Source organism: Gymnogyps californianus, chromosome 3 (assembly GCF_018139145.2).
Source record: "Gymnogyps californianus isolate 813 chromosome 3, ASM1813914v2, whole genome shotgun sequence".
In the NCBI taxonomy this organism is placed as follows: Eukaryota; Metazoa; Chordata; class Aves; order Accipitriformes; family Cathartidae; genus Gymnogyps; species Gymnogyps californianus.
Window position 1 is genome coordinate 81610165 of NC_059473.1, and position 27783 is coordinate 81637947.

Below are 27783 nucleotides of genomic sequence, written 5' to 3' on the forward strand. Positions count from 1 at the left end.
TGCTTTTTTTTCACTCTCCAGAATGCAGCTCGTATTGTTCGAGCTCTTTTTGAGATTGCCCTTAGGAAACGTTGGCCTGCAATGACATATCGACTACTGAATCTCAGCAAAGTCATTGACAAGCGGCTATGGGGCTGGGTTAGCCCTTTGAGACAGTTCTCAGTGTTACCACCATCAGTCCTCTCAAAGTTGGAAGAGAAGAATCTCACTATAGACAAGATGAAGGACATGAGAAAAGATGAAATAGGTGAGAAATCAGCAATGCTGATCTGCTTAAACTATTAGTAATCAATGGGCAAGTTAGAACTAAATCTGAGCCGTTCGTTAATATACCCACTCTGGTCTGGAAGCCATGTAGACACATTAATATGGTATTATGGTCTGTCCAATAAAGGTTTATTCAGTCTCCACAGCTTGTAATATGGCACAGCTTTGAGGGTAAGGCTAGCCCATGTCCTGCCAACCCCAGAACACATGTAGAATGGAGATGTATGTTGATATGTATTTACATATACATGTATATATACATATATTTATGTTGACCTGTGCTTCCCTTCTTGCTCACATTATGTAATACACTACTATAAAAGGCATCTGTTTATTTTGGCCAGTTGGCAAAATATGGCCTTTTTTTTTTATTGAAATACTATTAACATGAAAAAGAATAAAAGCAGATTATGTCCTGGTATACTATCAGTAAACGGCCTGCTTCTGAAACACTGCATTAATTTTCATTGAACATGGAGAATTCATTGTCACTGCTGTCATTGCAGCAAAACCTTAATGGAATTTTTTAAAGGATTTGACACTTCAATAATGAGAAAATCCACAAACCTACTGATAGACATAATGGCAATTCCTAGTATGTGTGTATAAACTGTTGTGCATAAACTGTCCACCAGCTGGTTAAAGTTGAAAAAAAAAATTTGCTTGTAATGTATTTCTTTTTCCTATCTTAGTGTATTTTTTCTTATTTGGGCTTTATTTGCACCTGTTATTGCCAAGTTGTTGAGAAACAAACTGCCATTTTTTTTTTAAATCTAATTTTACAATAAAAATACAGTTCATAGTCACTGCTTTTTAGAAGTTATGACCTCTGAGTTGATATTTCTCTCATTTGACAAGAGAACTACATTCCTAACTTAGGAAGCTTTGTTATATGCCTAATTTAGGTTGGGAAAAGTTGAATAAAAATGTAAAATTTCGCAGAATTAGAGGCTATGTTTTTATTTAATAAGTTAAGCCAAAGGACTATGAGAAAATTTTAAAAGCTTACTTTAACTATGCATTATAATATATAGTAATTTTAAATGTATTAAAAATAAAACATTTTATTTGAAGTGCTAGCATTATCATGCTTTTCTATTCAGAAGTGTTATAGCATTTTTTATTCAGATTTGTTAATTTGTTGTGTATTTGTGCAGTCTTTTTAATACTTAATATTCTTTTCCATTAATTGTATTATTGCTTTTTTTCTTTTCTTTTTTTATGCTTCTTTCTCCCCATACCTGCCCTTGGAGAAGCAAGAAATCTTGTATTAAAATACAAAACCAGTTTTGCTTCCTTCGACGTAGTGGAACTAGTATTGACAAGATGGAAATGTATCAATATATACCTATAAAATGTCTAGGGTTTTTTTTGTATTAACTTGGTTTGAAAGTAGATGAGACTTGAGATTTGACTGTGAAAATAGGTCATTGCTAACTATATGTAATGATATTTCATGTTCTTCAGCCTTATAAACATCAAAGCAAGTTGATCTGTGCATCTCTGTGAAGTACTGTTATTACTTGGCATACTTCTTCGTGTCTAGCTTCTCTTTCTGACACTAAGGGTGGGAAGGAAGCATTTGCCTGGCAGCCACCTTATTTTTATTTGAATTCAAAGCCATGTTGAAATGAGAAAAGGCACAGCGTCCAGGTGCTGCCTTGTTCTCTGACTCCATAGGACTAGTTTCAGTCTTAGCGTTTCTTCCTTTTTAAATGTTATTGTGACCTTGGAGATAGAATAAAAAAGACAGGAGCTAGCTGCCTAACTCAGTCCATGGCCTAGGGAGAGATAAAAACATCAGATGGGTGCCAGCTCTCCCAGTGAATGAAGAGCGTGTTGTGTGCACAGATCCTGGATTCCAGTGTGCCACAAATTGGTCAACACCAATCTACGTGCTATTGCAATGTAACCGTGGAGTTTCCAGAAAGCCAAGAAATCACTTTGTTATCTGAGATAAACAGTTGGTTTTTCAGCATACAGATGACAATTGTTGTGGAATAAGCAAAATTTATTCTTCTTTTGTTAAACATACCTGTTTTCTCGAATAGTCAGCTTTTGTTCAGAAGGTTTTAATATTTCTTAAACACCATCGATAGTTTCTCATAATGTGACTATTTTAAAAAAAAGGGGGGGGGGGGGCGGAGAGAGAGAGTTTTATAATATTTTGTAGAAGTTGGGAGAGGAGCTTTATTTTCCCCTAGCAGATAAGTGTACAAAACCTCAGTGCTGTCCTGTACAAACACAGAAGTTCACCTCACACCATGATACAGAAAGTGATTTTTGGCATGAAAAAGTACTTGCCTACATAAGCTTATTGAGTCATATCTTTGAGTATTTGGCACCTACCTTTATTTAACACGATTTCTGAAGTTTGACCTCTAATTGCAAAAGCTAGTCACTGTGCAAGTATGCTATAATACTGCATATATCACCAAGTTGTACCAATATAATTGTTTTGCTTTTTAATAATCCGCTTGCTGGAGGTGCACTTATTTTACCAACTGCAAATTAAACTGATTAAATATATGTTAAAAATTTTGCATTAGGGATTTGCTTCTTAAGCAAGATCACCATTCATTACTTCAGAGTATAGATAGGCACCTGTGTGAGGCAAAATCTGCCAGTTTGTTAAATAAGAAAAACCAAAGAGGGAAAGTCAGGATCAATATAAAAAAATTAGCAATTGCAAGATGTTACGCTCCTAAATTTCGTGCAATAGCAAGAAAAAGTTTGTATCACCTTTTCACTTTGCACATAATACAAATAATAGGATTTCTTCTCTTTTTTTGCCTTTTTTTTTTTTTTTTTAAATGGGAAAGTGTGCACAGGAACCACATAACGATATCAGAAAATATTGGTAGCCGTTTGTAAGGTAGCTTTTAACAGTGAGTACTTATGACCATTACAATTAAAATCTAAAATATGCTCCACATAATTATATAAGCACTTTCAGTGAAAATGTGATGAATCAACCTTCTTTCCCTAAATAAGCTAGAAGTTGCAATATTTTTCAGGGAAAAAGGAAATCACTGCTACATACTTTGTTTTATATTTAAAATGAAGAGCAAGGGAACAGAGATTTCAGCTGTAAAATACAAGTAGGAAATTTTTTTTAATGAATATAATCACTTTATTGCCTTAGTTACCATGACTGTGACAGAAAATAAGAAACATTGCAACGTATAGTTTTTCCTTTGTCTCAGTTACACACTGGTGTATTCTGAAAGATCAGAGCCGCTGTGAGATGTTTACTAGTTGCATGCGTTTTTAAGCTATTAACTACCTTTATTCAGTTTTATGAAAAGCATTCGGTCTGCTTTGAATCACTACACAGGAACTGTACAAGTTCAAATGTGTGCCCTTCATTAAGTAAAAGGTCAGTATTCATGCTTTAAAAAAGAACTGTATGGCTTGGTAAGAGCCTGGTCAAAAAGTCAGTAAAGGAAAGGGAACTAGCCTGACATGTTTTCAGTGTGAATTCTTAATAGTTATTTTAACCCCTTAGTTATAGCCAACAGGGGGGTTAATACTGATTTTTCTAGGCTCTAAATTGCTAATTCAAGTTAAGTATTACAAAATATTCAGACATGCCAGGTCAAGAGAGTCAGACATTTATGCACCTAAGAGCAAAACAAGCAAGCAATAATACTTCTCTCTAAAAGCCTATTTGAAAGTCGGAGTTGTATTATTTTTCCTGGAAATGCAAATTTGTTACACCTAATGTTTTCTTGGCAGGTCATATGCTGCATCATGTGAAGATTGGGTTAAAGGTAAAACAGTGTGTCCATCAAATCCCCTCCATCATAATGGAAGCAACAATTCAGCCGATTACTCGCACGGTGCTTCGAGTTCGACTGAACATCGCTCCTGACTTCACATGGAATGATCAGGTAAAAAAAAAAGGAGGAGGAGGAAGGACAGGAAACATTAATTTAGCTTCAGTAAAGGAGATGATCACAGGGAGCCCATAGCTGTTTGGATAAGAAAAAAAATATTTATTTTAGCTAAAAAGCAAATTTGATAATAGGAATGGAATGACCTTTAAGACTTTTGTAGACGGTGGCACCCAAAGATCATCTTTTTTATTTCCATTAATTGTTACAGGATTGCGCTGTTTATAACATGTTGAAGCAAGTGCTTATACTGAATATTAATAGTAGTCACACACAGATTTGAGTTACATGCCCGAAAAGGAGAAGCAAGAAAAAGGGAGACGCAGATGGCTCTCTGAACTATGAATGAATGTCAAACGCAGAAAATAAAGCCTTGAAATACAGTTCATGTATGCCAAGTTCTGCTGCTCTTTATGGCTTTACAAATGGACATGCACAACATCGGTGCCTTTTTTTCTGTTGGGACTTGTCTGAACAGAAAAACTGAGATATGTTTGGAATTATATTCATCTGTATTTTATGGTGCAAATTTCTATGAAAGGAGTTGTATTAGTTGCACATTTAGATATACCCACACCCTTTGATTCAGAATCTGTTCATTAGAAATAGATTTAAGATAAATCTAAATGAAATACAAATGTCCACATGGGGGCATTGTATTGTTGCTGGTACTTCTGAAACTTTCTATAGAAACAAGGCAAAGATACCTCAATGGGCAAACATATTTTTCTTTTTTTACACTTAGGAGATTTACACTTCAGATAAATTATTCTGAAAAGTGGATATTAAGTATCTGTTCTTTTATTTAAAAATAATTTTAAAATCCCTTAGATTACAATTTACCTTAATCACAAGTAAATTAGAGTTTTATTCCACAAACATTTAGATGATTTTAGAATTTATTTTCCCTCCCTAAAGGCTTTTTCTTTTCTTTTGGAAGTTTCACCAAGTTAGCTTATGAATGGGAGATTAGTGATCAAAATATAGAAAGTTAGATTTTGTTTGTTACCTGGATTTATTACAGAAATATTTGAATGGATTCTTAACATGAATTATAACATGAATTATTTTTTGCTGCCTTATTTATGTGCAGTACTTCAGAAGGCAAACAAGCATTACTTTTTAGAATTGAAACAAGTTTTTATTATTCAATCTTTCATCCACTTTACCTGTAATCTATTAAAGACAAAGAAACCCATGACTGTTCTTCATATTAAACTGCATCTTAATACAAAGTAATTTCTCAATCCATTTTTAGATTTTTCTACAAAATCTAGGTTCATCTATATTTTTACAAATTGAAAAGGGATCCGCACAGAATTATACTCTCTTATTTCGATTCTGAACTTCTAAAGTTATAGCAAAACTTTGGCAAAAGTCTATTTTCTGCTATAACCCCTTGACACAGTTTTCCTACTGGTTGCTTTGGAAACATTATGATCATTTTATCAATTCAACTTATGGAGTTCTTTTTGTGTGAATTTGTATATTGGTACTCATCAAAACTTGGAAAACTTTTTTTTTTTTTTTTTTAATTTTTGTAAGGTAGCTGTTGATGTTCTTGTTTGTTCAGTAAATGAAACTTCTATCACAGTAAATAAACAAAAAAAGCTGTTAAATTTTAATAGTCTCTTCAAATCAATAACTGTCTCTTAAATTCAACCATTGACACTCTGAAACTGCTTCTCCGTCATCACACAGTGTTTTAGCAAGCTATTCAGAAGACTATAGAAACTTATAGGTATAGCTGTAATTGGTGCAAAAACTAGCTGCCAAAAAATTCCATTCAAAGAATGGGAGTAGTCAAATAAAATCAGAATATTAAAAATTTAAATACCATACTTAACTGAAATACCTCGCTTGGCTAACATTTCATGGTTTTAAGACTGTTCCTTTACCCGGATACTTAATTCTAGAACGATCTCATCACAAATTTTGCACTTGCCTTTACAAGAGAAAGAAGATATGTTTTGGTAGTCGTGAGATATGACATCATCTTGATCTTTAATGGCTGCAGTTTTCCGTGCTGGGAGCCCTTAAGTTCAGTAAAAGCGTGTGAGCCATATCCCAGTGGAAAATTCCTATTATATTGTTAGAAGCAAAGGACTATAAACATACCCAGACAGAGCAAGTAAGCCTTACTGCAGCCAGGAGGAGTCCAGCAGAAATACAGAATAATGCAACTAGTGTTAATTAACCAAGTCATATATCAGACATGCAGTTTTAGGGCAATGGTTGCCCAAAATTCAGGTATGTATCAGTTCTTAAGAGCTCCCTTGTGTTCTTGAGAATCGTTACTGGAGAGCATGTTGCGTTGCCTGTCCCCACATTGCTGCCCTATGCAGCTTTGTCACAGGACTCTCCAAAACTAAGATGCTGTTACAGTTGATAATAAAATTTCTGGGCTTTGAACTTTATCGCCTTCCTTAATTCTTCTTTCCTCTCTTAATTTCTCCTAAACCCTGATGAAGTAATAGTCTCACTGTAGTTTTTCAAAATGTCACCTGCAGTGACCTGTGTCCTTTCAGTTTCACTGCTTCAGTTCCCAGTGAAGCTGCTAGTGAAATTCAAATGTAATGAAAATGAATGACAGTGTCTTTATTGTCCATCTACTTATCTATTCTGCAGCCATGTTAAAAAAGAAACAAAAGCACCTTAGTTCTATTCTTAGTACATATTTTTGTCTTCAAAAGCCAGTACAGGCTGTTTTCCAACACATACACAATAATGAATTATGCTGAAAATAATGTGTGCTCTGTGAATCGATACCAGATTCCTGTAACGTTAAAATTGCCATTAGAAGCAACTATGCGCTTTGTGTTTTTTCCTATTAACTGAAGTTTAGGAATAATTCCAACTTTTTTTTCATCTTCATACTGGTTTTGTACCTTATCACAGTCCTTATCAGAAACATCAGAAATCTATGTTCATTTAATAGTATGTCTTCCATACTCCTTTACTATGCATTTTCCTTCTTTTCCTAGATATTTAAGTAAAATGCTTGTACATTGGCACAAGTCATTTATTCTGACAAAGAAACAGAAATTCTTAACTGAGCATCCCACCTAGCTATGATTTGTGGCTGGCATTGTGAAATAAGGTACACAACAAAGCAAACAAAAATCTAGGATGGAATGAAGTGTTGCCAGATGGCATGGGAATCATCAAGAGACAGCTCTATTTGTGTTCTCACTTCACCTGTAGCAATGACTAGATCTACAGCCTTCTGAATCCACTTACTGTGTCTTTCTAGAGGAGAGGGGAAGAGAGAGAGGAGGAGAGAGGAATGTCACACTTCAATGTCCAGTTTTCCTGAGAGAATGTTTTTGACTGAAAAACGAGCAGTGGATAGCAAAAAACAATCCTCTATACAAATCCGAAGACAGAAGTACAAGGAGGAAAAAGGAGAAGGAGTCCTTTTTTAGGAGCCTAGAGGAAACCCTGGGAGTTCAGTGTATTTATAAACAGCTGAGGCACTAGCTTCAGTTGCATTTGTATCATGTCCATTTATATTATACATACCTTAAGCAAGGTATCTTGAAACATAATCTTTAAGCAGACTGATCTAATTAGAAATGTTATATTGCTCATACCTCTGATTTCTATATTTCTGTATTCCTTTGTAAGCCTACATCATTTAGAAATATATCCGATATACCCAGCAAATCTAGAGAACCTCATTACAACTATAACAAAGCTATCTTTTCTACTCTTAAAGGTACATGGCACTGTTGGAGAGCCCTGGTGGATTTGGGTAGAAGACCCTACTAATGATCACATTTATCATTCAGAGTACTTCATCATTCAAAAAAAACAGGTAATGGATTTTATTCAGAATCTCATAGCAAGACAAAAATAAAGTTAGTGTGATGCGGATTTGTAAGGTCAGACAGTATTTTGACCTAAGCGGATTTTCAAATCAGTAGCACAGCTTTCAGTTTCAGATGTATGTGATAAGCTTGAACTTCGACAAAGATGTTTTCTAATCTCAGATGTCCCTTCTTCTCCTGCTTTGGTGGGACAGTTATTTCCAGGTGAAAAAAGAAAGACTGTAATGGTTTTGTCTGTTAAAGAAAAAGATGAAGAGCCAGCCTTATTTTTATCTTTTGAAGTCCATGGAAACAAAATCCATTCCCAGTGGTGAAATATTTTATAACAATGTGAACATTTTGCACATGGAATTGCACACATACTTTATTGCTTTGTGTTGGTAATGCTTATGGAAGTGAGGCAAACTGTGATTTTTCAAGTTACTGATTTGTCTGTGCAGTAATTATTCTCTACACGTTTGCATTAGGTCATTACTAAAGAACCTCAACTGCTGGTGTTCACAATCCCAATTTTTGAACCCCTTCCTTCTCAATATTACATTCGAGCTGTGTCCGATAGATGGTTAGGAGCAGAGGCTGTATGTATCATAAATTTTCAACATTTGATTCTTCCAGAGAGACATCCGCCCCACACAGGTAACTTCAAATTTGATCATTTTGTTTTAATTCATCTTGCTTATATTGATTTTACTTATGATAGTGCAATAAATCTCTTAACTTCTGCTTCATCGTAGAAAAGTATATGGAATTTCACTTTGTGATATATTTGTATTATTGAGACCATTTCTTCACTAACTTTAAAGCTCTCTAAAATTTTAAATTCCTGAACAAAAAGCAGCTTATTTCATCTCAACATAATACCAGCCTTTTAGTTACTCCACGTTCTCTATAAACCATAAGAAAATTGAAACTGTCATATAAAACTAAGCAAATCTCTGTGCTACAGTATGTCTTATCTTAGTGCTTGTAAGCATTACATTTCTTCTGGACTGGTTGAAAATAATCTTAGAGTGGATGGTTGTATTATAAATGGCATTCAGCAAAGAAAAAGCAAACAGTTAAAATTTTGAAAATATGTAATATTTTACTATTTTTACTAAAATAAATTCATCATAGCAAGCACTGTTACAGTACCGAACATCGTATTTCAACTCAGCGCTGCTGATCAAGTCATGGCCTTCCCCTCCCCCTTCTTTTTTAACACTTGGCACAGAAGCATATGTTTGTGTTTTGCTTCTTTTTTTCTGGATACATAAATTGCTTTATACATTCATTGTGCCTGATGTCATTGTAAAACCTTTCCACTGTAATTACATTTGGCTCATCTAGCAGTCTGTGAAGTGAGTGCCTTCAGAAATACTCAGTTCTCATACGGTGTTGTCCTTTGGCGTGCATAAATTCACATGTGTTTGTGAAGTGTTTAGCTATTGTACTGTACCTACGCTGTCTGGAAAAGCATGTGTAACCTTTTTATCTAATTGACTGATCACTGACTACTATTCAGAAGAAACAGAAAGATATTTACACATCACCAGTTATGGAGCCTCTAGGATTTATGGTAATTGATTTCAATTCCCATCTGGTTCCCACTCAACAATGAAGTACGTAGAGGCCCTGCTAGGCAAAAAACCTTCTTTCTCCTCAACAGAGCCCAAGAAATCACAGTTTCAGTGGGAATGATAAAACAGCCATAAGGTATCAGTGAAAAGCATGTGAAGAATATTAGGCATCATTGCCTCAGTAGATTTTATGACTCCCATATCATACCTTAATGTGAAGCACCCTGAAAAGACAATGAGACCTCCAGCCACAAAAAAAAAAAAAAAAAAAAAAAAAAAAAACCCAAACTTCAAAGCAAGCATCTGCATAGCAGAATCACTGCAGTCTCCTTAATTTGGTAGGATTCCAAATCCAATCTGGTTATATATATCATCTTCTAAATTCCACAATCTCTAATTGTTTGGATAGCAGATGCCCTCAAGATATATTGAGAATCATATATTGAAAGGCTGTTTGTTTATTTATTAAGATTATGTCTTTAATTACATGTTTAAAGGATTAGATGCAAAATTTAGTTGTACTCGTCTGATTTGTATTACTCCATCAACCTAGAAACTCCAAAGAATCCTGCCTTCCTAAATAGATTTTTTCCTTGAATCTGAAATATACAGACTATGCTGTTCTCCAACTCCACATTCTGTTATCATAAGAAGCTGGACATACATATAATCTAATACAGTGAATTTAGAACTTACTTCAAGTAGGTAAAAAGGAAACAGCTTTAAGAAAAAGATTAATTTATGCAAATGGCTGGTGCACAGCTGTCAGAATACTAACAGTACTTGCAGAAATACTTCAGAGCTATAAAATCAACTTTTCATTATTCCTCATCGAAGTTAACAGTGACCCAAATGTGGACTCTCTGTCATATGAGATACTAAGTAAAACAATTTCCAATGTAAGTTGTTTTCCACTGAAGTATTGGTTAATATCTTTATCTTCATAATAAACTATGTTATGTCATGGCATCTCTTGTCATGCACTTACGATTATTTTGTGTTTTAGAGCTTCTGGATCTTCAGCCTTTGCCTGTCACAGCCTTGGGACATCGGGAATATGAAGTCCTGTACAAATTCACACACTTCAACCCTATCCAGACCCAGATATTTCATACACTTTATCACACAGACTGTAATGTTCTTCTTGGAGCACCTACAGGTTCTGGAAAAACTGTTGCAGCTGAGTTAGCCATCTTTAGAGTTTTTAACAAGTATCCCACATCAAAGGTTTGTAAAATAGGTTTACTAGAATCATTTTGTGTAGGCGTGTTTTCAGCAATACAAAAGCCTGGAAAAAGACGGTGGCAAACTGAATTTTACTTTCTCCAATTTATACCTGTCTGGATACAAAATGGTACTGCATTATGTACATTATGCTTTTATTTCAACTTTATATATTAATCGGTGTACAACTAGAGTGAAATCTAAAAACATGACATACAGGCATGCTGGATTTCCTTTTCTGTACTTACCTGCATTTCCTGCTTTAATCTCCTTCTACTATCAGTAGTACTGTTTTATAGCTATTAGTTCCCCTCCATTTGAATACAGCTAGCCCAGTCTCTCTCTTATTTAAACAAATAAGTTACAATTAATTACTATAAGCTAATTTTCTGTTCCAACTTGCCCCTGTGTTTTATTTCTTAAATTGCCTAAAAGCTGAACAACTCAGCTTTTGGGGTTTTGTTTTCGAAGTGAATACATATCTGTATCTTGACTTAGCCATCTTGTCTTAGTTAACCACATTTTAGCTTTAAAGTCTTTGGAAAAGATATTTGTATCTGACTGTGAGATTTAACCAAAGAATAACCTTTGAAATTAACAGAAATCATGTACGTAAATCCCTTATTCATCTTCGAAATTTCAGTATCTTCATGTAATTTGTTAGTCCAAGTGAGGTATACAAGACACTCATACATTTTCAGCTTATCTATTAGACTTACCAAATAGACAGTTCTCAAAGGAATATATCTTTTAGGTTTTAAAAAACCTAAAAAAACCTGGCTATACATTTTAAAGAATGTATGTGAATTTTTCATGTAGCAGTTTCTTCATGTTCAAAAGCTTCAGAATATTTAACCATAAATCTGTAAATAAATATTGCTTCTACATGTCAGAGTATTCCCCCCTGCAGAGCAGTCTTCTTTGAGGAAAATATTGTGACATTTTGCTTGAAATAATCAGCTTTTTAATTTAAATGGTAATGTTTTAATAGTTTAACAACGTAACTGGAAATCAGGTTAGATACTGCTTGCTGGAAATTCTGATTATTTCTGTTCTAGAATGTTAGCTTGCAGATTTTATAGTCCTGGCAAAAAATGGCATTATTTATATAAGTAGGTTTTGATATTAAATGATGTGATAAATACTTCCATTTCAAGAAATTATTCTTTCTCTTTCTTAATTTATTTGCTTGTTAATGGCTCAGGAAACAAAGCAGTAGTTTCAAGTGTTAAGTCTGTTTTAAATAGAATCCTGTTGTAGGTCATTTAAGGAACTCAGGCCTTAATCATTTTATAGATAATGAGCATGTTCAAATCTCACATGTATTAAATACTATTTTCCTTGTAGGTACACTTTAATAAAGGTTTCTTGTTTAACTTCTGGTTTTGTGACTTTTCTTTTGCAGGCAGTGTATATTGCGCCCTTAAAAGCACTCGTTCGTGAAAGAATTGAGGACTGGAAAGTTAGGATTGAAGAAAAGCTTGGTAAAAAGTATGTTTCTCCTTACCTAATCAGAGAAATGAGAAGCAAAAGAACAGCCCATCAAGTATGAATAAAATCTACAGAATACTTTTGAGTATTTCCAAATAGATTTTGATTTTATACTATCCTTCAAATTTCTAGTACTTAAAAAATAAAAAATGCTATCAATAGTCATTGTAGTGATAGCAAAATCAAAACTAAAAAAGGGATACACTTTGATACTCAACTATTTTCATTCTCATTACTTGCCAGTATAACAAATACGAAGCTCAGATTTCTGTCTGCAGTATCCTTGGAAATTGAAATTGCAATCCAAAATAAGCTTTCTTTAGAAACCTCAGCTATAAGGAACTTATAGGAGTTGCATGAACTGTATACTAGTATTCATATCTTGTCCTTCATATATAAATTAGATATAATTTTATTCCTTGGTAACATTATTTTCATGCTGATCTTCTCAGGTGTTGGAGTTCAGCCATTACTTTATGACATATAAGGTATATCAGTCATGTTGATGCTTTCCAAAATTATACTTTCTTGAGTTAAAAATTATAACCATAAAAATAATATGGATTATTTAGGGCCTTTCCCTTTCCTATATATAGCTTTTTTCATAAGTTAAAGGTCAAAGCACACCACAGGTTTCGATAGAAAGAGGTGCTACTCTGTGTACATGAAATTACCAGCGAGATTCCTGCAATTATCATAGCAGTGACTTATTAATTGTCAATTTTTTTTTTTTGCTATTTTAATGGCCTGTGAGGATAAATTATTTGCCTCATAATTTTAAAATATTTTCAGGTAATATTTCCTTTTTGAAATTTACTCTATTACTTGTGACTGAAATTTTGAACAGAAGATACTTTGAGGAATTTTTATTAGATGTTCAACTGGATGTAGAATGTGTCATAGAAATGTCAAAAATCCATTATATTGCGTCTAAAATGATGGATCATCTCAAATGCTGTTTGTAGAACTTGAAAGGATAATAAGGTAAACAATTGGAAAAATTCTGCTAATCTTCAAAAAAAATGACCTCAGGATAATTTCTGCTCCAGTCTTAATGGAACTTCACCAACAAATGCAGATACACTGCAATCTAGCCTCGTTATTCAAACCAGAGATCTATATAGAACAGCATGCAGCAACTTGGTAGCTTTCTAGAAAGCTTTCATCCTGGCTATGACAGGATGTTATGATTCACATTATATCATACTAATATTCTTACATTATCTTCATTTTGAAAAATTAACCATAGATGGACTGGGACTCATATTCGCCCTCTTCTTTTTATATGGTTTTGCTAAGGAATAGTATTTGGTATTTTTATGGTATTTGCTAGGAAAAGAGAGACAGGTTTATTTACTTAAAACAATTTTGAAAATCCTGTTAGAAGTATTTGACCAGAAACAAAATTACTTTGTTTAATTTTGTTTCTTCTCTCTTTTAAGAGTTAACATTTAGGAGTTAATATTTGAACATTAAGATGTTCTAAAGCTTTCTAAAGCCGAGCCACTGTCTTTCTTGATTACAGGGTTGTAGAGCTGACAGGAGATGTGACTCCTGATATGAGAGCTATTGCCCAAGCTGACCTGATTGTTACTACCCCAGAGAAGTGGGATGGTGTCAGCAGAAGCTGGCAGAACAGAAGCTATGTTCAGAAAGTTTCCCTTCTCATCATAGATGAGATCCATCTGCTAGGTGAGCATGTTTTGTTGTTTTTAGTCAGAATCGTTGCTAAATTTGAAGAAGTGTGCTGGTACTTATGACATGAATATACTTTTTGACATCTGAACCTTTTCTTTTTCTCTGTTTTTCAATGGACTTTTCATTTACTAGGCGATGAGAGAGGCCCAGTATTGGAAGTCATTGTGTCTCGAACAAACTTCATCTCATCTCACACAGAGAAGCCTGTAAGAGTAGTTGGTTTATCCACTGCTTTAGCAAATGCCAGAGACCTTGCTGACTGGCTAAATATTAATCAGGTATGAAAAATGTTTCAGAAGATGGATATGTATTTGTGCTGCAGAAAAACAAAATAGCAATTTATAAGATAATTCAATGTTAAACCTGAAAAAAATGTTTTCTTATAGATGGGTCTGTTCAATTTCCGACCATCAGTACGCCCGGTTCCTCTGGAGGTGCACATTCAGGGCTTCCCTGGCCAGCATTACTGTCCTCGCATGGCTAGCATGAACAAACCTGCATTTCAGGGTAAGCAACAAGCTCCTAGACCTTATCCTTCTTTCTATAAAAGAAAAAAAGACTTTGAGCACTTTACACAGTTCATTTGCAGCACATTTACAACATGTGTTACTCTATGTACTCTTGGCATGTATAGAGGGAATCTGCTCTCTTAATGGCCCAAAGCTATTTGTCTGAAACATAAAGTGTGCTGCAAATGCAACATATAAGAGAGGAATGGAATGTATTTAGAACAGAAGAATAAAATTAGTGCTAATGAAGGGGAAATAAAATATGTTTTCTCTTAGTGTTTGACACCATAAAGAAACATTTGTGTAAAAAAATTTGAAATTTAGAAAGTAGTAAAACCATTCATATTATTAATCTGCTGAGGTATTTTCATATGGACCACTGTATGTAAGCATTAAAAAAATTGTGAACAGAAGTTGCAAGTCAGGCTAACCTCCTGTAATTCTAGTTTCAAAGCAATAACCATAAAATTCAAAATTTGTAGAGCATCCAGATATGCTTCTGTTTTCAATTTTTTATTCTTAACAAAGCTGGCAAGCAGGATAGATTTAAGAAAAACTCTCGTATTTTATTTGAACATGTTTTGTTTTGGTTACATAAGGAATATTTATTATATCAATTAAAAATAACCTCCAAAATAAATTTTGTAATGTGAACTGCTGTTGATTGTGAGGTGACATTTGTGAGGTGACTTTTTAGCTGCTTTAATTAGCCTTATGACAGAAGCAAAGTATTGATTGTGGACTAGAGACCAATCTTGACAGCTCAGATTATTTACACCTCCACAAGAGCATTGTACAAAAACACTAATGAACAATAAATCTGTCTTGGGCTGTTCTGCCACACCTGTTCCTGAAGCAACAAAAATCCATTAGATGCTGGGCTTTTAAAATATATAGATATATTGGCATATATAGTTGTAAGGTATAAATGCACATGAATTATCCTATTTCAATAATTTCACAACTGTATAGTGTGTGTATATGCAGGAGCACATGCTGGGTGCTATTCATGAACTGGGAAACTATGTGATGGTGGATAGTATGAAATAGTTTTCAGAAATTAACAATGCGTAAATTTGATTGCTAGAATGAGAATTACATGAGAAAACACAAATGGATTTATAAGATATTTAGAGAGAGTATTTGAAATTCTGCGAACACCTGTTTATACTTCTAGTGCTTGTTGATGTTAGAAAATATGTACACCTATGATTTATTGAGGGCTTTTTTCCCCACTTGTTTGATGTGATATAGTCAAGGTTATTTTAGCATTTCCATGGCAATAATTATTCCTGAGACCAGAAAAATTTCACTGCAATCTGAAATTTTTCAAACATGGGCTAAGCAAGAAAATGCTTTTTTAAAAAGTCCTAAAACATAATGATTTAAATATATCAGACTAATTAGTAAACAAGAGAAACAAAGTTCTTTTGTACCATAATGCCCACTTTCACAGCAGCTATTGAAAAGTCACTTCCTACCTTTTTTACCTTTCCTGGTTTTGGTAGATTGAAGTGATTCTTTGCAGGCAGACGTGAGTATATGCAGTCTGAGCTCTGGGTCAGGCAAAAAGCAAGTTTTGGACCTTGATGGCACGTAGCCTGAGACAACATATCCCAATGGGGTAGAGAAAACTTAACATACTTATTAGGCTGAGATAGAGAAATGCACAAGCATTGAAGTCTAGAAAGCTTGTCCAGGTTTTGTGGTGTTTTGGTGGGTTTTTTTTCCTAACTGCTTCTCTTAATTAGCTTACAATGATCACTGAAGTAGCAGGACAAATTAACTCAGACTCAGCTAAGTGTAGTTATATGATCTTTGATTCAGAGGTGGTGTATGCTCACCTCAGTTGTATCTATCTGGCAGAATAGAGACTAAGTATACATACCTGTATATCATCTGCAGAGAGGTGTATCAGCTGTCTAGACATTGCAAAGAGAAACTCTAACTTCTGTCATTAAAGGGCCTAATTCTCGAGTTCTGTTTTCCTCAACAGCAATTCGGAGTCATTCTCCAGCCAAGCCTGTTCTTATTTTTGTGTCATCCAGACGTCAGACAAGGCTTACTGCCTTAGATCTAATAGCTTTCCTAGCCACCGAGGATGATCCCAAACAATGGCTGAAGATGGATGAAAGAGAGGTAGAATCATTTTACTTGCATTATTTGTGCTTTGCTTATGTTTTATTGATGTTTGTTTGAAAAGAAAATACATCTAAAACAAAAGAGTCATTTGAGGGTAGATCTTGAAACAGCTATGCATATGCTAAATTTCAATACGTATTAAAACTAGTGTCAGCATTAAGACTATATAAGCATCTTTGCAAGATCTGAACTTTAGAACGCAAACTCTTTTATCTTTGTTTTTCCTGCATATCTATTATTAATGCTAGTTCCATTGTCCCAGACAACGTATATCACATGGTACAAGTCTTTGATACAAAGATATGACAAAGAATAAAAGAAAGAGGACTAGTGTTCTCCAAAGTTTACAGCTGGAAATCTGTGACATATAGACGTTGAGCTGGAATTTAAACCAAATCTCTTTCAGTGTTTTAGGAGCAAAATCATCCTTCTCGTAAGATAACTCTATGTGTAGAGGGTTATGTATATGCATATATATCTCTGTGTGTATATGTACATACATATATACATGTGTCTATCCATCTATATTCTTACATATATGTATAGATATACTGCAGAACCAACCGTTTAGGAATGGTTCGATCTTGCATATCAATGAAATAAATCGATGTTATTAAAAAAAAAAAAAAGATAGCCTCTGGCAGTATCTTTGTTACAAGAACATAAAGATTACAAAGTCAAACCCTCAGATGTTAAGCAATGCTGGAGTAAAGGTTTAAATTTTTATTCTTTTTCAAGCAATATAATCTTTAATTACATTTTCTTGTATTATTTCTCAAAAAAATCCTTCTTTCATTTATTGCAAAACACGAATGACGGTCAAATAATAAACAACCATTCAATATTCTCTTTTATCTGCATTCTTCAAAATGTATACTAGATTTTATTTACTGCACTTGGTTAGGCACCTGCTCTGAATACAGAATTATTTATTTCCTTCTGGACTAATGGTCCTGATTATAGTATATCATTGCTTCAAAACAATTTTTTTGGTTGATATTCAGATTTCCTAGATTTTGGAAGTTAGCTTTTTCTAATGGTTGCAGACCTTCTGTATAAGAATTTCAGTGATAGAATAGGCCCAAAACACAGCAAAATGCATGACTCATAAATACAAGATCCAAATTGAATATTGTATGAATATTTATATATCAACAGTTGTATGAATAGTTATGCAATTGTATACCAAAAATGATATGCCAAAAAGTATAGATTTCTAGATGAGATTATTTGATTTTGTTTGCTCTTTGCAAAAAAATAAAGTGTGATTTTTCTGAGATAAAGCATAACATCTGTATCCTTCCTCTTGGATGGATTTTAAAAGAGAAAATGGATGTCTTCGCTGATAAACTACTAGTACTAAAACATGTCTCAATTTGATGCTGCTTTTCTAACTGTATAACCTCTATTTAATGTTTTCTTAAGCATAAGAGAAACTTTTCATATCAAAATTATTACTGCGTAGTAGAGTACTCTAGTACCTTGTGGTAGTTTACTGTAGTAATCTCACCTACAATTACAATATGCAACATGCAGCTTGCCCTAAATGACTTGCATTAATATGAATAGCTTCCTCATGTCCTGTGAGCCACTACTCTCCTGAAAAGAACTGTAACTGAAGCTTCTTCACTTGCTGGAAAAGGGTTTTCTATTAGGAGTCTTTGAATTTCATATGTTTCAGAATAAAGCTCTGAAGGTTTTGAGAGGGGAGCCAACAAGGACAAGCAGACTTTGCATTTATTAGTTTAACAATATTTGCATATGATTTGTATTTGAATTAATAAGCTGAATGTTTGGAGCATAAGATACCTACGAAGTTACTCAGTTCTGATTGCATAAATGTAAAACACTGAGGATTAAGTCCTAAGTTGTTGTATCTTACCACTATTATGCAGAACATAATTGTGTTTGAAGTACCCACAATTTCAAGTGGACATTTCTTTAGGTAATTATGGGACCAGTTTGTAGTTTTGTGTTTTAAATGAGCATGATTAGCCTGAGTTTCATTTGACTTTGAAGCAAAGGACAAAGCTATAGTAGTGCTACATACATAGCGTATGTACTGCTTAATTCATTATCCATACTAATTTTTTTTATTAAAAAATTCTACCTTCAAGTTATATTAAAGTCAGGCTTGGACTAGGTGAAATAGACAAAATTTTCTCCGTATTGCTTTAGCATTTTTAAGTATTGAAAGTAGAAGTAGTGAATACTTACTTTATAGTAGGTATTCCCTACTTTGTAGTAGGTATTCCCTGTCTTGGAACACTTGCCCAAATATTTCAAGTGTTTCTCAATTCCATATGGGATAAAAATGGACCAGTTAGAAGAAATAAATTGTTGTTGCCTTTAAACAACGTTTTTTGTTGCCTGTCAGTTTTTCACGTTTGTTTTTTGCCAACCAGTGTTCCTTTAGGGGAACTTACAGACAAATTACTTTATTGTCAAAATATTTGTAATTGTTAATTGTGAAGTATGTTGAGATGTAAGAGATTTTTCATAAATGGGTGTATACAAAGTTTACAAGCTTTACAATAGGCCTTGGCATTTTTCTTCATTCAGCCTTATTTGTATGATATTAATTTTGGCTGACATAAGATTCCTTTGAGAACTCATTGGTTAGTTTTGTTTAATGGTGTAATTGGTTTTGCTACATGATGGCCAAATGTTAGTCTATGTTTATGTTAGTTTCCCAGTGGGTAAACTTCATAAGGCTTCTTAAAATGCTGTAAACAATGCCATCCATAATAACATCTGGAAGACTGATTGAGGTGGGCACAGATTCGTACAGCCATTAAAAGCGATTTTTCTCTGTTACCCTGCATGGCAGCTTTTCTGTGATGGTAACAGAGAGATTCAGGCCTTGTGGGGGAGGGGTTGGAGTGGTGGAGAGACCAATACTGGATCTTTGTTACCTGTTTATCAGCTATGCCATCATATTAGCTTCCCTCATCTTCTCTGTAGAGATTCTCCCTGTAGTGGTAGTGCCAAACCAGGCTCTCATTTGCAGCATGTGAAGGGTTCTGTTCACAAAACTCCAGACTGCTTCTCTTCACAGTACTCTCAGATAACAGGCAAATCCACCCCCATCTCTGCCACCCAGCTCCACGTATCAAATTCAGACAATATTTCAATCAGTTGTATTTCAAAGGACATGAACTTATATGAAGCTTCTGGAATACATATTTGTATATATAAATGATGTACAGAAACAACCCTTCAACTGTTGCCACCAAAGTAGACAACAGCATACCTGGATCATGGAAGACTCATACAAGATGTTCTTTCCCTCAAAGGAGTCAGTAGTCTAACAGGTGCAACTGCATTATAGTTGAGAAGGAATTTTGTTCTCCATCCATCTACTGACAATATATATTACAGGCAGCTCCATTCGGTTTTGGAGACGGTTCTTCCTGGATGCTTTCCTTGAATTTCATGTCTGATGTACAGTTTTCTGCTCATAGCCGTGTTCCTACAGTATTCAGAAAGTTGAAAGCTATTCAGAAAGTTGACACAGCAGTCAGTCTTCATAAGACTGAACACTACTTGATGAAAATTGCTGTTTCTAGTACTGATAAATTTTCCGGTTCTACTGGACCTGTTGTTGCACAACAGTAGTTAGATCTGTTTAATAGAATCTATCCAACAAATTTTCAGGCTGTGTGCATGCTTTTTATGAAGAAATGTCCACTCAAATACCTCATGTCTAGTTTAATCTGAGCAAGGAAGCCTCCAATGATGTTGAAATACCCTACTTACTGAGATTTGTAGCTGATACTTCAAAGCTCATCCCTACATTTGCCAACTGCTATGCATAGCACATCCAGATGTTCTTCAGGGTTTAAGCAGGACTGCCACAGTTTGCCCAAAGTAGAGTATGAATGGGCAGTCTCTTGAAGAAGAAAGAATAGTTACCTATCTTAGAGCCTTAGAGGTGGATTTTTCTCTTTTTCTGTAAGGTGCATTGTGCATATACATTCCAAAATGAGCTCTCTATCCCTCTTACGACTTGCAGTCCCAACACAGAGTTTATTTTTCGCCAAAGAGTGAAGAAGCAGCTGAAGCTGCCTTCTTTGCCATTTGCAGCAGTTGCAAGGACTCTTCAGTAGACATCACTCTGTAAAGATCATCCTAGTTATAAGGCACAGGTGCATCATGACAGAAATGTGAATAGGCAGTGCATCTCAAAGAGAAGACTGCCCCTGTAAATTGACTAATTCTTCATTTCTTTTTATTGTTCATTGATGCTAATGTGCCAATGAAAAAAAGAAAACCTTATGCTTACCCCGCTTTTTTGTATAATCATGAGATGATTTTTAAATATACACTTTCTAGCTAAAATTCTAATTTGGAGCTGTCAGCCAGGACTGTCATGTTCAAGCTTGTGACCCATTACTTATCTTGTTAAAAGGGACAACAGCTCAGATTATCCTTTTGGAAACAGATAGTGCCACCAGTTTGTGATGGTAAGTTTGGGTAAGATCAGTTATACTGTTCTACATTAGGAGCTGACTAAAGAGGAACAAGTCCTTCTCTTTCAGAAATTGCATCTACATCTGTGGTGGTGGCAGATGTTGCAATCTTTTTACAACATAATTTATTAGAATCAAGTTTTCAGTTTATTTATTTTTCTCTAATGTTTTTACTGCTTTTTGTTTTTAACCTAAAACAAAAGTACAAAGTAGTATTTATTGTTTATTGTTTGACGTTAGAATGCAGTTCTCACCAGCAAACAAGCAGGATGTTTTCTTATTTGTTTGGTTTTTTTTTTTAAGAAATTTATTCCCTGGCCAGATACTTGGATTTTTTTTATATTTACAGTGCAAGGACAGAGAAGAAATGTACCCATGTACACAGTTTTAGCTTTAACCACAATGATTTTTGCATTCTGCTTTGTGCATCATTTTACCATCTGCATCTTGTTAAGACTGTTTTTTATGAAACCTCTAGAAAAAACTAAAATCCTTTAGCACAAACATACCTACTGTAATATTCAATAGCATCCATACCAGGCAATAGCCAGTTTCCACTGAATTCAAGGGCACTTGAATGAAGGGCATTCATTGACTCCAAAAGAATAAATCAGGCTCATACTGATTTTGCAGTTTTAGAGATGTGGGTGTGTAAACACGTGTGCACTAATTATGGATTTGTATATGTGTTTGTACACTATGTGGAAATATGCATAGACATATGCATGGAAGTCAATTAAATTTTACCATATAGTTCTGTTTTGCATTGCTAACAAAACAAACAAACAAAAAAACCAAAAAAAAACCATCCCAAGAATTGTTGGAAAGACAAAAGATGGCTTTTCCTTCTCTAACCTTTAAATCAAGTAACCTATTATCTCCATGTTAATGTTCTGAGGTAATGCTGTGCTATAAAACAGGAGTAGAAGAATCTGGTCTGTGTCATGAATAGGTATATTGCTGTCTTTTAGATGGGACTTTTAGTGTTAAATGTATATGTTTTAATAATATATCTCAACTGTTTAAACCATATTTTAAAATGTTTCTTGAATAATCTTATTTGAGGTGTTTTAGGCATCTTGTTTTGTGTGGGAGAGTTCTGGAGTATAAGTCAACTCTTCGTCAAAAATAATTTTATAAGATGACTGGTTTTTTCTGCCTTTAAAGATCGGGAGGGTACCCAAGAATGATTTCTAAGTGTTTCACTCATTATAGAAGTTCAACTTCCTTCTACAAGATGTTGTTTTTATGACACAAAAGTGTGTCATAAAAAATTAACATTTAGTTATAACAAGGAGATGTTTTTATTTCACTTAACATCTGTAGCAGATGTGAAATATGTAATTATTTTTGTAAAAGACTTCATAACTTTCACGATTCTTTTGTTTGGCACATCTTTCTTCTATTGGGCATTTTAGACAATTGATAAGCATTATTCAGTGGCATATGGTCTGAGTCTGACGTGCTTTGAAAAGAGTAGAGAGTACTAATAATGAGGATTCTGTGAAAATGGGAAAACCAGCACAACAGATATGCTTTGAGAAAGTATGGGTTTTTAGCATCTTGAAACAATATATCACACTCAAAGGGACAGAATTGGGCTGCACAATCTGTTAGCTCATTCTTGTCCAATCTGGTCTCCTCCTTTCTTTTGGAGCCAGCATTGTCATCAACTTGCTGAATTATACTCTGACTGGAATGTATTTCAGGCACAGGGTAATGTATCTACTTAAATGGAATCCTATCTTTCTACAAAAGCTTTTTAAGTATAATAAATTTAAAATATAAAAAAGTTCTATTAGCTTAAAGTAAATGGTTCAACAGTTTACATATGTGCAGGAACAAAGAAAATGACTACTTACTAGTTTGAGAAAAATCTAGCTTGTTCAGAGATTAGAATAAAAAAGATAGAAATAAACTTTATTTTTTATAATAAATATTTTGCAATGCTACTGGAGTTCCAAATTGCTTTTCAAAGGTTTTTTATTAAAAGGTGGATTCCTAATCAACCTAATGTTAGGAAAGCACAGGAGATATTTTTGTTTGTTCATCAAAATATCTGTGAAGGATAGCAAAACTTTTTCCGCATGGGCCCAATCCTGCCTGTCTTGGAGTCCAAGGAAAAATCCCTCCTTGCATTAAGTTCCCTGCATCGGTGTTGTACAGGTTTTTTTATGTCAGTACCATGTATATTTCCTTATATTATTTTTAATATACTTTTTCTGTTCTTAAGATAAAATATATTTTCTTTACCCTTTTATGAGTTAACATTGTTAACTTGTTTTCAGAAAGATAAATAGTAATGAAGTTATAACAATGCAGAAACATTAGATTTGTTTTATAGTCACAATGCTGTGCCTGTTTCTGGTTAATGAACCTATTAATTGTGCCATTATTTCTTAATAGAAAGTGATAATTTTCTTACACTACACTGACATAAGAGAGTTATATTTTTAAATAAATTGCCATGAGAATTTCAAGCCTTGGATTGTCCCTATGGGTAAAATAGTTATGTTTATTACATTGATTTATGTGAAAGTAAGGGGTCAGCTAAAAATGACTAGGATTCCCTGCTGCTAAAATGACAGGATAGTAGTACATGCGCCAGCTCTCCTGCTAAGGGTTCTTTAGTTTTCCTGTGGTAAATTACACTGCTTTGCAGGTATGACTAACAGCACCACAGGCCACCACTGTAATACAAGTCAAAGGGAAAAAAAATAACCACTACGGATTGTAAAAGCAAGACGAACATCTTTGAATAAATTCCCAGCAGTGTGAATTTAGAATGTTTTATGCTGGCAACTACATGGCAAAAAGGTTTAGCTCATGTTCTGTACTGAAAATAACACTGTAAAACTGCGTGTGCTGAAGGAGCAGTCTAATCGCTATAGACTAATCCAAATCAGCTAATTTGATCCCTGTACTCTTCTAGAGGAAAAGGGAGTTTAGATTCATTATTTTCCCAATACCAAATTCTGCTTATGTGAATAATGAAATAAATGTCATTGGAACTGGCTTGTTCCCTTACATTAAGAACATAACTATCGTAAGGTGATGATTCTTGGTGGGGGGGGAGAAAAATTAATTCAACAATATACTAACTTTTGACAATTTTTTAATGCAGAAATTGAATAAAATGTAAATGCATTAATTTTTTCATTTATTTTTCTGATATTTACCAGTGCCATTTTCTACTTTTTCATCTTAATTCCCTGTCAAATATATACATGTAACTATTATTTCTCAAAATGTCTATCTAAACATAAGGAGCCTGTGCAGTGCTAGTACCACTTCATAAATCCATAGCACAAAAAACATTAATAGGTTTGAAAATATATTTAGTGATGTATGTTGACGATCATAATTGTAAAGAAAATGGTATACAGGTTCTCATTTTATCAAGCTATTTTTTTGTCTTAGAAGAAAAAAATCTTTAAGATGGGTCATAATTCATGTTGTCTACACTGCAGTCACATGTCTACATGTTGACTAGAGAAATCAAAGGTTTGCTGATTGTATCTAGATAGATAAACTTTATCCTTTAACATAGCCTCCTTTCATTCAGTTCTTTACTCTCTTCTACTTATCTACCCCTCTTCTTGTTTCCCTTTCCTAGATAGACTTATCCCCTCTTCACTTCTCAATTCATTGCTTTTTTCTTTCTGCTTCCTTTCCTTTCAGTGTTTTATAGTCCCTTTCACTCTTTTCTTCTGTAAGCATCCTTTTCTTTTATACATGCCAGCTCAGTTTATACAACCAACCTTCCACGTCTTTTAATACAGGAAACTCTCAGGAACATCCAGGCAACTGCGTTGTGAGGAAAATAAAGTTTGGGTGCATCCATTGACAGATCAAATTGATTGGACCAAGCCAAAACTTGAACAATATTTTTTTTAAATTGAGTTCTCTGTTACTTACATGAGTTCTGGTTCTGTTAGTCAATACTACTTCAACAAATAAACTTTTTAAAATGCTTTGTAATTTGCTCTTCCTGACAAAATTGATTGATTTGCAAAATCTATTTTGTTTGTTGGTTTGTTTGTTTTAAATCCTGAATATGGACTATTATATTTTCTGGCTTTTTTTGTACCTTTTAAGGATTTTTTTTATAATAGTAGTGACACATGTTACTTGGGTTTAGATATGTGAATAATTTTATTAACATTAAGGTCTGAGAATTATAAAACCCAGGAAACATTTAGAGAAGGTTACAATTCTGAACATCAGAAGTGCACACCTCAGAGTCCTAAGTGGAAATGAATATATCACTGCAGTCATGCAGGTATCATATCTCACTACTCTGAGATGCTCAGTCCAAGATGAGACTGAATACTCGGTCCAAATTCTTCAGTTACCCTGTTCTGCACTACTATTTTTTTCTCTAACCTTGGCTATATCTCCTAGGTTAACCATGAATAACGCTGCCCGTAAGTATGCAATATCATCATGCCACTGCTGGTGGCACCAGGAAACCACTAATAAGAGATGAGGTTTGAAAGTTCCTGGCTATAATTATATTAAAATCACATAAGATAATAAATGGCCTTAGAAATAAAACAACAGAAGGAATTTTGAGGGGTAAAATTACTAAACAAGACAGAAGTTATAAAGCTCTTGTTCGTTATTAGTGAGGGGCTTTTCACAGAGGTCATCTACAGAAATGAATGAGCTTATTATGGAATTTACTGCTTGAAAACATAGGCAAGAAATATAGTTAAAATTATTCCAAGTAGTCATTGACATGAGATTTGAAAAAAATAGTAATAGTAATAAAAAATAGCTTTTTGTCTGGGCTTCTAAAAGTTTTAAATGAAGGCACTTATTGTACGTTGGGTTTCACTACGGGGTTTGAGTCTATTAATTACAAACACTCAAAAACAAAAATTTCAAATTAATTTGCATTTCAGCATGTGAATAGGAAACTTTTTTGATGAATAATAGTTGCAGAATTATCAGACTGAAGAACTATGTCTGTCTTTTCATAGGCATTATAGAGAGCCAAATTTATTTTTCATGACTGTTATTACGTTACTGGTTGCAGGGATTTGCTATGTTTTTGTACCAGTTCTAACCCCTTTGATACTAGGGATTGCATTAAACAAACACAGAGCAGAATGCACAGCATTTGCCAGACCTGGCAAGATATTTTCAGCATTTTCATTTCCTTATCTGCGCTACTTCGTGTGTCAATAAAGTCATGTGCATTTTGTGTTCCCCCCCATCATTAATATAGTATTTGATTTTTTTTAGACTAAGACCAGACTGTTCAGAGACTGAAGACTGTGTTTTCCTGTTTGTATAAACAGCATTGAGCAAATTATCCTTGCTATAAGAACAAAAGATAACAACAACCCTAAAAGTTTAAAATTTCTGAGTAATCTGTTTTAAAACATGCAACTATTCTTTCTATTACAGATGAATGACATTATAGTGACAGTTAGAGATTCAAATCTGAAGCTGACGCTTGCTTTTGGAATAGGCATGCACCATGCAGGTCTGCATGAAAGAGACAGGAAAACTGTGGAAGAATTGTTTGTGAACTGCAAAATCCAGGTACATTTGTTCTTTGAATTCTGCCGTAATGAGTTTTACATGGAATTTTAAAAGTTGGTTTTTTGTTACATATACCTCATTAATCTTTCTTTCTGTTTTAGGTTCTTATTGCCACAAGCACATTAGCTTGGGGTGTAAATTTTCCAGCTCATTTAGTAATTGTTAAAGGAACAGAATACTATGATGGAAAAACAAGGCGTTATGTGGATTATCCCATTACAGGTACTCACATAAATTATAGAAATGCTCATATGCTGAAATGTATTTCAAGCATATGCAAATGATCTGAATTATTTAGTAACTGATCACTGAAAATACCTAATTTGGGTAGAGACTAGGAGTGCTGAGGAAACGGTTTCTTTGTTTAATGCAAGTTGTAAGAGAAGTCTTAAGATTTTATGTAATAATGAAAATGTTTCTGTTTTGCAAATCTTTTTTCATGCTAAATTCCTTTAATGTGTATCATCCAAAATAGACATTAAACAATTAAAGGGACAATATAAAGTCATATTTAGCTACCTAGTTAATTGTATAAAAGGAAGTTTTCATGCATGCAAATCATTTTTTTCATTTTTGAAACCTTTTTTAAATGGAAACAGATTTTTAACAGTAAACTTAGCCATGGTTTGAAATGCAACAGTTGAATCACACATGTATGAGAACATAAAATTTATACGTAATCACTTGACAGTAAACAAAAACCCTTAACTAGTCTAGTATCTTCAGTGATATAAGTGATACTTCAGAAATAAGCAGTTAAGTTAAATATTTGAATTTCTGGTTTGAGATAGACTTTTATTGCTTTCTGGCTCCAGTAAACTCCGTTTTTCGTAAACTGTTCTGCAGTGTTTTCAACAGGCTTAAGAAAGTGAACCATGGAAGAACTTTCAGAGTTCAGACAGGGAGAATATTTGTCTGGATGGTACTAAGCTTGAAGAATGAGGACAAGCTAAATTTATTCCAGGTTTCCTGTTCTGTTTTCCCTTTCTCTTTTTGCAAGAGAAAGTTTATTATTAAATAATCCTATACTACGCCAGAGATGTGTACACCTAAGGACAATCTAAATGTTATTTGTAATGTAAATAGAGAGCTTGCATCTTTTTAACCACACACTGTCTTTTCAGCAAGAGAAGCTTACTAAT

General features: G+C 34.0%; 1 protein-coding gene across 1 annotated transcript in view; it reads left to right on the forward strand.

Moving 5' to 3' along the window:
* ASCC3 (activating signal cointegrator 1 complex subunit 3) overlaps positions 1-27783 on the forward strand; it is a 273183-nt gene that overhangs the window by 188496 nt on the left and 56904 nt on the right. Inside the window, exons 20-31 of the mRNA XM_050893351.1 lie at positions 22-247; positions 4006-4160; positions 7882-7980; positions 8461-8629; positions 10559-10779; positions 12182-12267; positions 13793-13959; positions 14098-14243; positions 14352-14472; positions 16471-16613; positions 26504-26641; positions 26743-26863. Of these exons, the coding sequence (XP_050749308.1) occupies positions 22-247; positions 4006-4160; positions 7882-7980; positions 8461-8629; positions 10559-10779; positions 12182-12267; positions 13793-13959; positions 14098-14243; positions 14352-14472; positions 16471-16613; positions 26504-26641; positions 26743-26863 (1792 nt within the window). The remainder of the gene's footprint in view (positions 1-21; positions 248-4005; positions 4161-7881; positions 7981-8460; positions 8630-10558; positions 10780-12181; positions 12268-13792; positions 13960-14097; positions 14244-14351; positions 14473-16470; positions 16614-26503; positions 26642-26742; positions 26864-27783) is intronic.